The sequence below is a fragment of the Pithys albifrons genome, chromosome 1, assembly GCF_047495875.1.
Source record: "Pithys albifrons albifrons isolate INPA30051 chromosome 1, PitAlb_v1, whole genome shotgun sequence".
NCBI lineage: Eukaryota > Metazoa > Chordata > Aves > Passeriformes > Thamnophilidae > Pithys > Pithys albifrons.
Window position 1 is genome coordinate 118,908,362 of NC_092458.1, and position 16,214 is coordinate 118,924,575.

Here is a 16,214-nt window from a genome sequence, read left to right on the forward strand (position 1 = left end):
GTTATTTCTTCCACTAAACTGTGCTTTTGGGACATAACAGATGTAGTTCCTTGTGACTGTAAGAAATGAAGCACTGAAGTAATTACTGATTATTTGTATAACAAGGAAAATGAACAAACTCTGTTCTACTCTGACTTGGAACAAATCATATCTACAGAATAAATAAATAAATAAGGGTTTGTTTGGGGTTTTAAGCTATGATCTCGTGTGTGTGTGGAAGAAAGATCACATACAGAGATGGTCAAGTGAACACAAGATCTGGCCAGTGGCTGCAGTGGAGAGGAATAAATGTTAAGATTATACAACATCCAGTTTAAGATTTTTTAATCCAGTTTATTAAATATTGCTTTTTGGGGACATGTTTACAACAAGCCCAAATAAATTGTTTAAGGATTCAAAGCAGTCATATTAAAATACAGTTTCAATATAAAGTTTGTCACAGTTTTACAGTATTCAAAAATGACAGACCTGCCTTAAAAAAAGACTATTACACCAAAACATAAGAAAAAACAGAAAAACAAACAAGTTTGGCATTTTCATAATCTTTATAGTATAAAACAGAATATTAAATCTATTACCAGCAAGCTGATACTTCAATCTATTACCTAGTCTGAAGTGTCTCCCATTAAAACACACTATACAACAGCACTATACAAAAGTTGTGGTGATACTCATGTGATGAAAGTGCATCCCTGAAAGTTTGCCAGTTTATATTTAGCTCTTAGAAAAAAAGGTAAAATTAAAACGTCCTCTTTTAACTGAAGGCTTTATTTTTATTTTTTTAATTTTTTTTTTGCTGTTTTGTCTCACTTTCAGCCTTCTTTTAAAAGTGTCTAGGGACGCCCCCCAGGGGGCAGCGTAAGATTAACCATCAAATCACGAACGGCTGCAAATATTGTGCATTCACCTGGAACAGGGAAAAGAGACAGGTTAGCACCGCGTCCCGGACAGCCCTTCCTCGCTCTGGAACAGGGAAAAAGAGACAGGTTAGCCCCGCCCCCGACAGCCCTTCTTTGCCCTGACACACCCCGGGACCCCGCAGGGCAGGGGCTGGGGGTGCCCCACACGCGGTGGCTGTGATTCCGAAATCCCAGCTAGCCACCTCCAAGGACGTCAGGATTTGCTGAAGTAGCTCTGACTTTCCCAGCATGACCACTCTGGTTGGTCATGAAATTTCAGTAAGCTCTGAACTTGCCATTGCTTTTGAGTATTAGATTGAATTGAGGCAAGAATTTAGCTCAGTCCGAATTTTTCTGTAGGCTATTAATTAAATCCACCACATCTTGCAAAGAAAACAACCAAACTTTTTCAAGTTTTATTTCTATTGATTATGAGCAGAAACTACACATTTCAAAAGTCAAGTCAGACTTGACTTCCAGCTCAAGTCTGAAACAGCTGGAAGATGTTTTCTGTCCTTAGCCTAGTCTTGGAAATGTTACTAATTCCAAGATTGGGCAGAAGTCAGAAATCTGTTTCAACCAAATTGCTCTGGCTCTACCCTTGACATCTAAACTGCAAAATAAAATACAGAGCAAGTGGACTGTTGTTTCCAACAGCTGAGATCTAATATAGAGAGGAAAAACCAGCCACAGCTACCTCAAGTTCTGAATACCAGCACTTGTTGACAAAAACCACACACATTCTGAATAGCTTAAAGAAGTTAAAACTGACAGAAGCGAAAGGGTTTGATTAGAACAACAAAAGGTGAAGTATCAGACAGCTGTGATTTTCATCTACTGTTTCCTGGTAAAAGAATACAATTAATAGCCACTACCATACCCTGGTCACTGTGAGCTGAATTTTTCCTGCACATTGCAAGACACATCAATTAGAAAGCATTGAATTTTGCTGCTGAAGGAGCAACAGTGTGAGCAAAGATGTAAGAGCAGAGCCTGTTGGGTTGCATTAATCTTAACTGCCAAACTAGGGATTCCCAGGATTATTCTGGGCAAGTCATTATCATATCAAAGCTACAAATCTGGGCTAAACAGCATCCACTGGATCAATGAAAATCAGACTGAAAAATGTGGAGTTGTGAAGTACTTCAATAAACACCACGAGTCTCTTGAGCTCCACTCTAAGGGTCACCTCCAGCATCCTTAGGGACTTTAATTTCCTTATCAGATTGATGTCTGTTATATACTGCAGGTTGTAGACTTACAGCTCAAGTTTAAACCTATTATCCCAGGGCATTGATTCCATCTCAGTCCATACAATTATTTTCCCAAAGTTAAGTATTTTCTTCCATGGAGGCATAGGTAAAGTGACCTCAGAAAGACAGTGTACTCACAAAGAGCCAACATTTTACTGTTAAACACAGCAGAATGTGTTTGCCCACAGATCTGAAAAGAAAACTCTTCCAAGAGAACTTACTTTTCAGGCACTACCATTTTATTAAGAGGAAAATTAAGCTGAATACAAAACACTTTCTCACAAAGAGAGAAAGGTAAAAAAGATACAGCCAGAATGAGGCAACACTGATTCCAGGTTACAACAGAAGTGCCAGTAATATCGTACGTGCATGATGGGAGGCCCTGGTCCTTCCTGACTCCAACAGTGAAAAATTCCCTTAACCAAGCGGATTGCAATCAGTGCAGCAGAAGAGCTAACAGGTAGGAAAATCCTGGACACAGCACAATAGGATCAGAAGAGAAAGCATATACATCTGGGTTCTCCCGGGTACTGCTCCTATAGAAGAAGTCTCCCAGCTATCTACTTTCACCTGTTGGCTCCCCTATCAGCTTTCAATGGCCAAGAAAAGAAAGTATCTTATTCTCTTTTATCAGCTACCATAATGTATGTTTTGACAATAAGGACACAGGAAATTGCATTTCAAGTGTCCTCATGAAAGATCCTACTTTGGCTGGGTGGATGTGGAAATAAATAAATAAATCCATAGAGACTCATTCTTTCTTTTAGAAGTCAGAGGAAGGACTACAAAAAATGTCCTCTGCTGAACCAGCTGCATTCTTACTTTCCTGGATAAGGTCCTGCTTGGGGCCACAAGCTCTTTTCCTATGCGTTTTTCCCCCTGTCTATACCCTGCTCCCTGTACTGCATTCCCAAACCGCTTCAAAACTTGCACAACAAACAAAAATTGTCCATTCTGATCTATCTAATGACCATCAGAAAACATCTCACCTGGGGATCTCAAGAGCAGCTTTGACAGTTACTTGCTATGCTGTGGTACTGTGTGGAGGGTTTACTTTAAAACACAACTTAGTGCAATAACAAAAAGCAAAGCAAATATCTCCCCTTCACCATGCCAGGGGAACTCGGTGGGGAGCACCTTGCAAAAGCAACACCTGAAGTTTAGTTAACATATTTTGAAATGAAAGTGCTATACAAACAACAGCTCTGCACCACATACAGAACTCCTACAGGGAACCCTACATGCCCTCAAGGCTATTTTCTCTCCTATTTACCTACACTATTACTATATGTTAAACAGAAAAAGCTTGTTAATTTAAATCCCATCACAATTTTCAGAAATGTATGCATACCCACACCAATTTAAGATAAACATTGCTCATGTTCTAGCCATCGAAATAATCCATCAAGCAGAGTTGAAGATACCACATAATGACAAGATGAATAATGATACAGAACAGAAGTAAGAGTCAGCCTCTGGATTCACAACTTCAACCTATTCACTGGGTTATTGGAAAAAATTTGTTCTTCAGTAGAACTGAAAGTTATTGTTCTTATGAGTCATCTGTGTATTAGGACCCCAAACCACTGCTCACAGACAACATGCTGCCCAAAGAACCTGCTACTGCTGTTCAGTGTTTCAGATACTAAAAAAAATAAGGAGCATGACAAACAAGAGGGAAAGCAAAGCACGACGTTGCTCACAGTGCACTACCTACAGGCCAATGAACATTCAGAACAACCCAGCTCAAACACTTCACAGCACGTCTGGTGGACAGAACTGTACGTGCCTCTGTTAGTGGACACACTGACAAAGGAGTATACAGTCACTCCAGTTGCTTTTTAATCATTCACAGCACACAGACAAGTTCTGATAACTATTTTAACATCCCTATATATTCTACTGTTAAGCTGAATAACTTCATAATTAACCATGAAAACTGACACTTGCCCATAGCATATTTCCTGTGACTCACTCTGGGCCCATTTGTTAAAGAGTGGGACTCCTACTGAGCAACAACAGTGGGGCCAACGAGAGGTGCATTCTATCACTTGGGCAGGACAGCAAACCCCAGCCTGAATCATCAGTGCAACCTTCTGCTGTGTCGCCAGGACTTGCTACTAAGTTATGTATTGCCTGTCACATCAGGAGTTTGCAATTACTAAAGAAGTAAGATAGAAACCAAGAAGAATTCAGACTTAAGAGAGGTTTAGTTTTACACTGGAGATTTGTCACAGATGTCTGGGTGAAGAGAATATATCTACTGGACATGTACAGTACCTGGTCGTGGTGAATTCAGTTCAGCAAACCTCTTTAGAATATTGCTAACCAGCATTGGAGCAGCAACAGAAGAGTTCTGTTGCCTGGGAATGTCAGCCTGTTGCGTTGTACCCGACGCCATATCATAAATAATTGGGACAATAATACTAACAGCTTCCTGTGGGACTGTTGTTTTCTGTGTTAGCTGGAGCTGTGGGGAAAAAAAATTTCAAAAAGTGTGTTAAGTTGAATGACCACATACTTCAGTGAAACTTCTGATACAGTTAAAAGCTCCAGGCCTATAGACAGCATGTATTTCCACCTCTCAGTTTTCAGACATCAATTCTGTCACAGAGAAATTATCAATCAGGTGGAGACTACTTTCTTCTCAAAAGCACCCTACAGTGAGCATTACCTCAGAGACAACACTAATATGGATTTGTTCCAAACATCTAATTCCTGCTCTCCTCTCCCAGCACCACTAATGTGCACATCACCTAATCTAGGTGTTTAGTTAGTGCCTCAAAGAAGAACAAAACACTCAGAAGCCGAGCATTTGAAGATGCAGCCCAGAGGGAGCTGAACTTTATATATTGTCAACATCTCCCCAAGAACACAAACATGAGGAGTTGCTGTGCTTTTATGGAAAGGAGAGTATGAATACGAACTGAACTCATTACAAGAGATGCACATAAATGCAGACTTCCAAGCAGGAGAACACTTTCAGCTATTACAACTGTCAGATACAGTAGGCTTATTTTTGCTAACCTATGGTGATTGCAGAGACATGCAGCCCACAGAAGTTTAAAAGAGGTATCTCTACTTACAAAGAACAACATTTTGGATTTCAGCACAACAGCAGGTGTTCCTGGAGGTGCAATTGGAGGAGCACTGGGAGGAATTGTTAAACAAAACTGCACATTCCATTTCAGCTGACTTGCCTGGTCAGGGAACTGTTCAGAAAGAGCAGTACAGGGAAAGAACAGCAAAGGTCTCATGTCAGTGACATACATGGCTATGAACCAGGGAAACATTATAAAGCGGAATGTGCCTCTTTGGCTAAACCTGAAGATGTTGCCAAGTTTGGCAAAGTCAGAATTACTCTTAAAGAACTGAACATGGGACAAACAAGAATACAATCAGAAAGATGCCAGTCAGCCTATGCACATGCCTGTTGAGCAGTAACATGGCTGCAGATTCTCAAAATCATCAGTTTAAAGACGAAATTTTGGGAATTTACAGGAGAGCTAGCAGCAAAATGAAAACTGCTTTAAAACATTAAATAACATATATATAAATTTAGAGTAATTAATGTGTTTGTAGATAAACACACACCACCTTGAAAAAAATATAAAAATAAGGTTTTGTGAACTAAGTTAACTTACCAGCTCTAGTTTCATGATGTGTACACAGTCCCTCAGGATATGAGTGGGAGCCCCTAGTAACTTTGTGAAGGCTATCAGCGTGTTTGCTTTAAAAGGGGGTCCTGCAACCTAAAGAAAAACACTGTTTAGTAGTGCCTATTTAGGTAATAGCTACATCATTTAGTATGTAACAGCACAGCTGTTGATTTTATATTTTGCAGGCCTTACACATGCCAGTGATCAGCAGTACCACTCAAAACACCACCAGAGATTAAAAGCAATGCACAAAAATTTAAACATTCGTGATTTGGATACATACCCTTGTTTCAAAGAACTTTTCCAACACTTGCAACTCTTCTGATTTCCACTGTCCTGTGTTTTCAGGTGTTACTTTCAGTTGCAAGGTCTGGTTGGTTTTAGGATTGAGAGCTACCCTGCACTTCAGTGCCTCCGTCTTAAACATAATTACACCTGGTTCATTGGAGTTTATTAACTGTAGCTGCATAAAAAGAAGAATTAGTCAATTAGTCACTCAGTAAATAATATGAACTCACACACACACTCTCTCACTCCCTCCCCAGAGTGCAGCAATCAACCTCTCTTTCCAGAAAGAAACACATGATATTTGTATACAGGTAAAACTACCTTGAGAATTAAGCTTATTCAAGATTTGGCTTCTTCCTCTGTCACTGAATCCATGCCAAAGAAGTGAAGAGGCACACACTGTCTGTCCCAAATCCTAAAGCAACATTCCTGACTGAGTAGTTCAGTTAATGTCAAGTAGTAACTGATTTCTTAGGCAATCCTGCCAAGCAGTGGCTTCCATAGTAACCCTGTGGCTGTTCCAGTTACCTCCCAATGGACAGGCTAAACTCACAGAAGCCATGGCATCTGAAAATCTGCTCACACTCTTGCCATCATACCAGTTAGCAAATTTCACGTCACCAAACAGGTTTTCCACTTCTAATTTGTGTGGAAAAAAAGCAGAACTAATTTATTTTTCTAAATTTTGACCTTTTAGATGGCAAAATTCAGAAGTATAGCACAAGTCTAACAGTAAATAATTATTATGTTTGACACATTTCAGTTTGTGCCCAATTTGAAACACATAGAGTACAGAAGCACAAAAAAGAACAATTGGGAAGTCACACTCACAGGTCGATATAGAACTTCAACCATACCGTTTCCTGTTGTATGATCCTCTGAAGATGCCGCCTCATAATAACTGATCCAAGGAACCGCTCGAGAGGGGAGCAAAGATAGCTGCCAGCTAGTCCTGGCACAAGCCCAGGGGTAGGAGAGGGCAAGAGCAGAATATTCAAGGCACTGTGGGTGAGGATTGTAGGAATGGATGCAGCCCAGGAGCGCTGAGGTAGTTTCCGAGGTGGAGGCATGCTCGTTGGCATGGCTTGGGAACCTGCTGGAGCACAGAAAGTACTTGCAGTAAGGAGGGATTTAAGCTGAAACACAAGACATGTGTTCACTTAAATTGGTGTCACTATACATCAGTGAGTTCTCTGGGCCAAAGCTTAATAATTTAAGAATTTGGCAGCCTAGTGATACGCATCAGATAGACAAAGAGTTAGTTTTGACCCTCCACCCATGCAAACCATCTCAGTAACACTGAAACCCTAAACTCTACTCCCCTTTCCTCTCTCTGCAGCATGCCAGCAGACAGCAGGTTGGCACAACAAACTCAGTGAGATGTAAAGATGGCTAAATCAGTCGTGCAAAAGCAGCATTACAAATCAATGATGTGCAAAGTTAGTATTTGGGTTGGCAAATGTGCCTTATCATTGCTTTCACTCTGAAGACTTCTCTCTAAGTCACAGAGATCAATAGTTTCAGATTTCTGCACTGCAACAAGAGGCTTAATTTCCTTAGATATTTTAATGCACAAGGGGCTGTTAGGCTCACACACAACTACCAAAAGGAACAGAAATAGAAACGTTAAACATGAGCGTTTCAGGGTTATAACACTGATAAAGAAGCCTACTTGTTCCAGCTCGTGGGGAATGAGAGGCATCAGGGACAGGTGAGTGAAGGGAAGGGTTGGCTGGTGACATTCCAGGCATCCGTGCTGCTGGTGATGGACCAGAGACCTGGGGAGATCCTGGCCAATTCCCTGCACGCTGACTGGGTGACATCATGGTGTATGGTGAGCTTGGGTCTATGGTACCTACAGATGTTACAAGACCATTATTATTTCTTTAAAAAGTAAAACAGAGAAATCTAAAAAAGCTCTTACCAAAATCTGTAAAGTATGAAAGTGCCTGGAAGCTTTTAGACTACATTTTACAACCATATAAAAAACATTAGTGGGGGGAAGGGAGTAAAAATCAAGGTACAGACTCAAGTATTTTCAGGTTGATTTTATAAAAAAGTAAATTACAACTGAATCTTAAGGAAAATTGTCATGTTCAACATTGAACAGTTTCTGAACTAAAAGGAGCTCTTGCCTACAGACTTGGACTTCTACTGCTCCTTAGCAAATGGAAGCCTCAGCTAGACTGTTCCTCATTTATTCAGTATCTTGCAGTTATCTCTGCATAAGCATCTTTGGTTTTGTATTCTGCTATAGAGACTGATCAGAACAAGCTCCTTAAACAGTCTGCTGTAAATCTATCTCACCTTGTTAATTTTAACAGTTAAACTGGTGTGCCAAAATTACCATGTGAACTGTTCACTTATTGTGATCTATAGAACAGTTTCCAGTGCACTGTGATTACACAAACAATTGTTTTGGCAGCTTTCCAAAAAAACAACTTAATTAATAAAGGAAACAACCAAAAGGCATGTTGCTTACATATACGTATGTCAAACCAGCCAGACTTTTGACAATGTTTTCAAATTGCAAGTATTGAAATTTCTAACCTGTTCCAGTTATTTTCCAGGAAATGTAAGCAGTGCAAATCCAGGAACTAATCTAACAAGAGACAATGCTCATTAAAAGCTGCAGCCACTGTTCTGCTACAAGACCACATGGAATTTCCCCACATTAGTAAGCAGAAAGGAGTGACTGATTGTCAATTTTTAAACATTAGGAACACCTCGACATGCCATGCAGCTTCTTTTGACTACTGTTAAGAGTTACACCCACATATATGAAAAGAGCTACTTGAGCCAGTTACAAAACACGAATTTTTCTCAATTAACTTAAATCTGCCTGAGATTTCAAGTAGCAAATCTGCCCTTCCTGTAACTGCATATACACCTGTTAGTAAAGAACTCACCATGTGGGCTGGCAAAGTTAGCTGTTTGTCCCATTGTGATTCCAAGAGAGGAAGGTGAAGGAGTTGGACCAAAGGATGCTGGTGATGGTGCTCTTAAAGCCCCGCTAGGTGAGCTTGCAGCATGCAAATTTCCTGATCAAAGACATCATGTCACTTGACATACACATTTCCCACCCTTCTGTTCTAGTTTTTTCCATCAACTGCTCCCTCCATTTTAGGAAGACAGCAAACAAGATTCAAGAGAATTTGTTTTTACAAAGGTTTTATTTTGCACATGCATGAGTGTCATCTTTTTCAGACTGGTTTACCACACAAAGGAAACTTTCCAAAGTATTTGAGTTGAAGAATGGCATTTCCCCACTGCCCAGGCCTTCCCCAAATTTAAATAATTTTCAGGTGTTGTGCTACAACAGCTGGAAGCAGAAAGCAAAGCTTTGGTGATGAAAAGCTTCTCTGAAGAAGCAGGTATTGAAAATTAACAGATTTATAAGATGTAAGAACAAAACAGTCCCAAGTATTACACAGCTAAAGATGACAGTTTCACTTAATGGGGTATTTTTAGCTTCAAAATGTACTTTCCAAAACATGCATGGCAGGACTTCGGTTTTTTTATTTTGCAATGTAAGGTGCATTTTCTTGGCTACCCTGGGGCTAAACACAGCTCAAATAATAGAAAAAACATGCACGCACAGAAACCTGCAGGTGTATTTCTAGCACATGATTAGCACACAGACCCCCAGCCATCCTACCTGGTGACTGGGTGTGCATCATGGATGGGGACGGCGTCACTGTGTTGTGGTAGGAGGTGGGTGGTGAAGTGAGAGGATACGCTCCCGATGCTCCTGCCTGTTTTGCAAATGGCTGAAATTGTCAACACAGGACAATGAAAATTTTGGATCAGTCTGTACTAAAACTGAAGTTAAGCATGTGCAAGAGAAGACTAACGAGAGCTGGATCTTACAGGTCCATCAATACAATTGTTTGATTTTCTGTATCACCTTGTTCACTGCTTGCTATTATTTTCAGTTTCTTCTCAAGACATAACACGTCTGTACCTCATTCCTTTTAACTGCAACCCTATAACAGCAAAGCCCCCTGATTCCCCCTCCCATCTTTTATCTTAGACAGTTTTTTCCCTCCCTCAGTCCTTTGCTTCTAGGCAGGGAGTCTCATGTGACCTTCCAAAGCTGCTGTTCAAATGCTATGGGCTGTTTACACTGGAATGAGAAATGGCAAAATAAATTAATACGTTTTGCCCGAAGCGGAATTTCACAGCAGAGCAGGTTTATAGTCTCCCTTTCCATTCTGTTACTGCTAATCCTTTTAGAACATAAAGTTCTTAGAAACATACTGTTGTGGAAGACAATAAACATGTATTTTGCCTGAAGGGTACCTGTTGTTGTGGTTGCTGTGGTGGTTGCTGTGGTTGAAGTTGTGATATCAAAGAATCCATCATGTCTCCTCCGATAGGAGAAGGTGGGTTATCGTCTTCATTTACAGATCTCCTCCGTGCATCCTGATTGCTGTCCACAAACATGTTCAGGAATGTCTGTGGAAAAGGCAGTCTTGTTAGCAATTTCCCTGGTTAAAATTTATTACATGAATGAACACAGTATTTGCTGGGCTTTAACAGTACCTTTATTAGCTACAGCACAGAAGAGACAGTCAGGTCTCTGAACTAACTCCTAGAGGGCATTCATTAATTACAGTATAATTAGTTTGCAAAATGTATCAATTCATAATAGAGATACCTTGCTCATTAATATGAAGTATCTCCAGAAAATTGAAATACTAACATTTTTCTTTTCTTCCTAAAAGTAAGGAAGACCCTACACCTGGAAACAGCTGTTCCAGAACTCATCAGTATCCAAACCCTTCTGTATCACATCTACAACTGCCCTGTTTGGGAAAGAAGACCCAGGTCACCTCCTCTACAGCATTCTCAACCCAGAGGAACTTGCCAACTCTCTTGAATTACTCCTCCTCTCCCTTTCCAATTTAATTCTCTTATACTTTCCACTGGTATCTACAATCACCTTCCTCTTCCTATTAGCCTTCCACTTGGAATTCATGAAAAAGACAGATGTTCAGAACCAGTTAAATGCAGTGCCAGAGAATAAGTATTCAGTTACAACTGTCAGAGGAAAAAAATCAGCAAAATAACCTGTTTCTCAATGTGTGCCACTTTCCACTATTTCAGGACAACAAGCACTGGTACAAGTTGCCCTCAGGTATTTTGTCACTGTGCACAGATTCATTTTTCAGGAAGAGCAGACCAGGACTGTATTTAGAAGCAAAGCCAGAGGCTCCTGACACACACTGATGGGCACTATTTTAAAAGAGAAGTTTTTGTCTAGAATCATCGGTCATGGAGCACTGTCTCATCTGCAAATACGAGCACTGTACTGCCACACCTCACAGTCTGTGAGGAACAGCCTCTGGTAATCCTGGAGAACACACAGAGCCTAGTCACAAAGCTCTATCAAGTTTTAACAAAAGGATGCCTGAAGCAGTTTCTAAGTTATTTTATTACACAGATAAGAAAAAAAACCCTTAAACCCTAGCACTTGATGTTAGTTTTCTGAGAGGAAGTATTTTAATTCAAACTAATTAACAAATCTAGTGATAAATCAGAAATTTTCTTCTGTGCTCAGAATTTTGGACGGACAGCAGCTCTTCACAAAACAAGCTTCACAAAGCTCTTCACACCAGACCCATACTTGAAGTTAGAAGCGCACATATTTACAACATGCCAAAAAACAGAGAAACAGCCACCTTTAGTCCAGGTGCAGGGTAAAAGCCTTCAACTATTTTGCTGTTGTCAAAGAGGCTGTAGGCCCCGTCCCGTATGGCCACCACGCCGCGGCTCCGGCAGTAGATGTCGATGCAGTACATGTTCCTAAAAGCCAGCCTGATGTGTGTGGGGGACTGTGGCAGGATGGAGAAACACTGATAGGCAGTGTTGGTGCGTTGAGTCAGCCCCAGCATGGGCACAGTTGGAAGTTTGTTGATGGCATTTAATGGAGCCTGAGTGTCAAACAAAACCTGAGGGAGAACAGATATTGAGAGATCAGGCAGCTTTACCTAAAAGCAAAGGTCAGGGAAAACAATCTTATCCAAGACATCTTCTGGCAATGAGATCCATGAACAATCATAACACACATGTAATTCCAAAGAGAACAGTTTAATCAGAAGTCAGCTCTTAAATATCTTGCAATTTGCTTGAGAGAAGTATTTTAGAACTTTACCTGTAACAACTGCACCACATTTGGCGTCTTATTAAACATCTCCTGGAGCTGGTGCAGAATTGTGTTGTGACAGTTACTGCAACCTGAGTTTGGGCCAACAGTTCCAAGTGAAATGTGGAACTTCTGGAGTATGGAGTTCCACTGAATGCTGATCTGCAATGTCATGAACATAAAATGGTCTTGGGAGCTTGAACAACTCGGTTGTAATAACAAGAGTTTATAACAAGAGATTGTAACAAGAAAGCTGGTCTGATTTAATTCTTTCCCCAATTTTTCATCAAACCTCAACAGGTTTCTAATTCGCCTTCCTTAAAAGTTGCTGAGGTTGTGAAGATGAAAAGGCACTGTTAGCTTTAACATCCATTTAGCCAGCTGGACTGTTGGCAACCACAGAAATAGGCAATTATATTAGCAAGTCAAGCAAAAAGAAAAAAAGTCTTTTCTCCCAAAGGTGAGATGGAGAAAATTAAACTTGAGAGATTTGTGCTGTAGAGAACTGATTAATAAGTTGCTGGAGGTGGACTGGCTTTCTTACATCATATCACTCAAAAAATGAGGATTGGGCATACTACTATGTAAGGAAATTACCTGCAAAATCCACACTGCTGCTCTGGCTACTTAGATATATATGTGTCTGTGTGTGTGTACATATATATATAAAAAAAAATATATCTAAAAATATATTAAAAATTATATAAAGAAACAAACAAACAAATAAATAAGTATATATACTTTTATATATATATATATATATATATATATACACACATACATACATACACATACACTTCCCAATTAAAAATTCAGCTTAGAACACGAACACAGAAACCTTCCAGGAAGGAAATTTCAAATGCATCAGCTACTTTGCATCACTTGCACACAAAATAAGTCTGTAATAAATGTGTACTTACTTCCTCCTCTACCTTGCATTTAAGGCAAGGGTGTGAGCAAGTAGTCAGTTATCAAAATAATTAATAATCTGTAAATTCAAATACTACAGAGGAAGCTAGACTTCTGAACAAAGGAACAGCACTGCTACAAGATAATGCAGTACTGTGCTTTCAAATGAGGTGGTCCTTAATTTAAAACTTTGTTAGAGCCCTCTCTTCTAAGGCAGAACTGAGCACTCAGCTTACACATATCCATATATCCCAGTAACACAGTGACCAGTAGCAATACTTACAATAAAAAAGCTGCCACACCAGCTTTCACAATCAGAAGCACATAGCTGTCCCTCCCACAACATAAAGCATCTTACAGAAATTCTCAAAAACTTTGAACTTCTAGCAACCCAGCAAATTAGCAATGCAACATCTTCTATTTCAGTCTTCATTCATCCATATTAATTCCATAATAATGTAAAACAAGGGAATATTCTGCAGCAACATTCTGAGAACTCTAAGCCTACTCATTCTGTTTTCAAACATACATTTAAAGTGCACTTAGCAGTTACTTACTGAGCTCCCCTTGGTAGTTCCATAACAAAGGATAAGTTTTCGGTAATTGTAGATACGAACTTCTGAAAAAATGTTTAAGTGGTTGGGTATGTCTTTGAAGAGAAAATGGAAAGCAGAGTGAGAAAACCACAGTAATCTGCAAACTGTCATTTTTAAAAAAGGAGGTGGTTTCTGTACCTGGTAAGGACCGTGCAAACTCCAGGACACACTCGTACAGCCGAGCAATGCTGTTCCAGTCATTAAGGAACATCTCGACAACTTTGCGACCTCCAACAGGTTCAGACAACTGGTTTTCATACGTCAGGTAAACGTGACGGGTAGGCCCTGCAGTGTTAGAAGATGGGAAATACTGATCAAACTACTGGTTCCTGAACTGTGGTTTACAAGCTATGAGTGAACTGTAGGTACACTTAAATAACAGAAATGCATCAAGTCAGCAGTCAAAATTCTGATTCGGGTACACTGTGGATCAGAAATCTTAGGAGCAGACAGCTGTCAATGAACTCCAAGACATTAAAACTACTGGAATAGACAATGCAAAGCACAAAGAAACAAAAATTACCAGACTCCTAAATAAAACTTGCCTTGCTCCCTGGATGAAGTGCTATTAAGCGGGCAGTTTGCGAACACCAGCTCAGCCACCCATGTGCGATTATTTCTACCTTGTAATCGGAAAGTGCAATCAAGAAGAGATCGGTCCAGAGCCTTCTGTGTTTCCTCATTTACACCTTTACAGGGAGGAATTCTACACAAGATAAAAAACAAAACCTCAGTTATACACAGTACAGCTCCAAAAGTAACAATAGTACCTTCTAATATTTCCTAAAGGACTTCCAAGTCTGGACATGAAAGAATTAACAAATCAACAGTAATGAAAACTGGACTGCACAGTGAGATACCCTACTCCTCTTCAAGGACTGTACTAAGTCTGTCACAAAAGTACTCTTGAGTTAGTCCAATTTTTATATGGATTCAACACCTACAAATTATAAACTGTTAAGGGATCTGTTGAACTGCCCTTATCTCCTTATTTCTTTGTATAAGAGCTTCACTTTAGTGATAAGCCAAAAAAAGATGAAAATCAGTAAGTTCTGTGGCAACTTGAATTCATTAGCCTTCCAGAACAAGCTTGCTCTAAATGCATTGAACAACCTGACAGTTCTTCCTCCTATGCAAAGTTAAAAAGGGAGGACTTGATGCATTTAGGGAGTGTTGCCTTTATGTCACTAGACATTTCTGCAGCATAAAAGGAGTTACGAAGGTTTTACTCCAAGAGGTGTCTCTGGGGTTTGTGGATTTTTGTTTTAAACTGATTTGTTGCAGGTACAGTTAGTGGCTGGCTGTGGCTGGCATTCCTCAGCACTAACAGAGGACAATATTATTGGCTACTATTAGAAATTTCAGTATAACAATTTCAATAGCCTACATGATACAAAGGAATAGCAAGTTTGTAGATGACGCCAAACTGAAGGAGCTGGAGGACAGAGCTGCCATCCAAATGAAGGTTGGGAAATGCAGCTGATCAGCTCTGATCTGAGCAGAAGGTTGGAGCAGATGACCTCCACAGGTCCCTTCCACTCTTAAATTACTGTGTGGTTCTCATATGTTTCCTCTACAAGTTGTTTATCATGCAATTGCCTTTTCTGGGATTCCTTGCATTTTTCTCTGCAGTATCACATAATGGTCAAATAACATATGGAGTATTATGTAGGCCTCTGATCTGATCTAAAATTGCATGTTCATGAATCATCACTGTATATTCCTTAGCACTGCCTGGATTTTAGGATTGAGGACTGTCATTCATAGTGTTTTCAGAGCTCCCCAGTTTAGGCTAACAAAAGAAACAACTGCAGTTGGCTCTCTGTCTACTCTTATTTTCCTCTGTCTACAGCCTTACTTAGATGCAAGAAATTAAATAAATAAGTAAAAAACTCCCAAACAAACCACAAAACCCAAACAAACATAAACCCTCCACAAAAATCCCACCCTAGCTCTCATACTTTTAGTGTTACTCTCCAGACAAGCCATTTCTTCTCTCATGTACTGTATGTACAGTAATAAAAAAAAACACAGAGGGATAATCCTCTTACTTTAATAAACGTATTGCATGGCTGAAGCCATCTCCTTCTACTTGTACTCCCTGGTGAGGAATGTCCATATTAGATAACTAGGAATGAACAAGAAAAATGTTATCTCAAGTAAAAAGTCAAGCAAAAAACCAGCGACTTGTTTAAGGATTTTTTTCCCCCCAAGGATGACAGATGTTTCACATCCTCAAGCACAGGAAAGCCAAAAAACCAGTCTGTATAAATCTGGTATGAAGTTGTCTCCCAGACCCACCCACAAGTGCGTCTTTCATCCTCATTTTCCCTTTTCTCTCAACTTCTCAAGCTTTTTGCAATGCTTGGTATTAGGGAACCAGCTCTAATAAGACTAGAGCAATCCAGTGTAGAACACTGAGTCACCCAAGCTCAGCTGGCGGGGGAACTCCAGAGTGAGCA

At 40.0% G+C, this 16,214-nt stretch overlaps 1 protein-coding gene across 3 annotated transcripts in view; it reads right to left on the reverse strand.

The window, feature by feature from the left end:
• Positions 1-276: 276 nt before the first annotated feature.
• The window catches only part of MED14 (mediator complex subunit 14), a 35,725-nt gene continuing 19,787 nt past the window's right edge, over positions 277-16,214 (reverse strand). The window contains exons 16-31 of one of the 3 annotated variants that reach the window (XM_071565577.1): positions 15,804-15,880; positions 14,298-14,458; positions 13,891-14,037; positions 13,714-13,805; positions 12,257-12,409; positions 11,784-12,053; positions 10,402-10,557; positions 9,758-9,869; positions 9,009-9,140; positions 7,772-7,954; positions 6,957-7,192; positions 6,095-6,274; positions 5,797-5,904; positions 5,239-5,364; positions 4,433-4,622; positions 277-907 (exon numbers count right to left, since the gene is read on the reverse strand). In XM_071565577.1, coding sequence (XP_071421678.1) covers positions 834-907; positions 4,433-4,622; positions 5,239-5,364; positions 5,797-5,904; positions 6,095-6,274; positions 6,957-7,192; positions 7,772-7,954; positions 9,009-9,140; positions 9,758-9,869; positions 10,402-10,557; positions 11,784-12,053; positions 12,257-12,409; positions 13,714-13,805; positions 13,891-14,037; positions 14,298-14,458; positions 15,804-15,880 — 2,397 coding nt within the window. In that variant the 3' untranslated portion in view covers positions 277-833. Of the gene's footprint in view, positions 908-4,432; positions 4,623-5,238; positions 5,365-5,796; positions 5,905-6,094; positions 6,275-6,956; positions 7,196-7,771; positions 7,955-9,008; positions 9,141-9,757; positions 9,870-10,401; positions 10,558-11,783; positions 12,054-12,256; positions 12,410-13,713; positions 13,806-13,890; positions 14,038-14,297; positions 14,459-15,803; positions 15,881-16,214 lie in introns of all 3 variants that reach the window. The other 2 variants (XM_071565569.1, XM_071565586.1) reach the window with 2 other exon arrangements.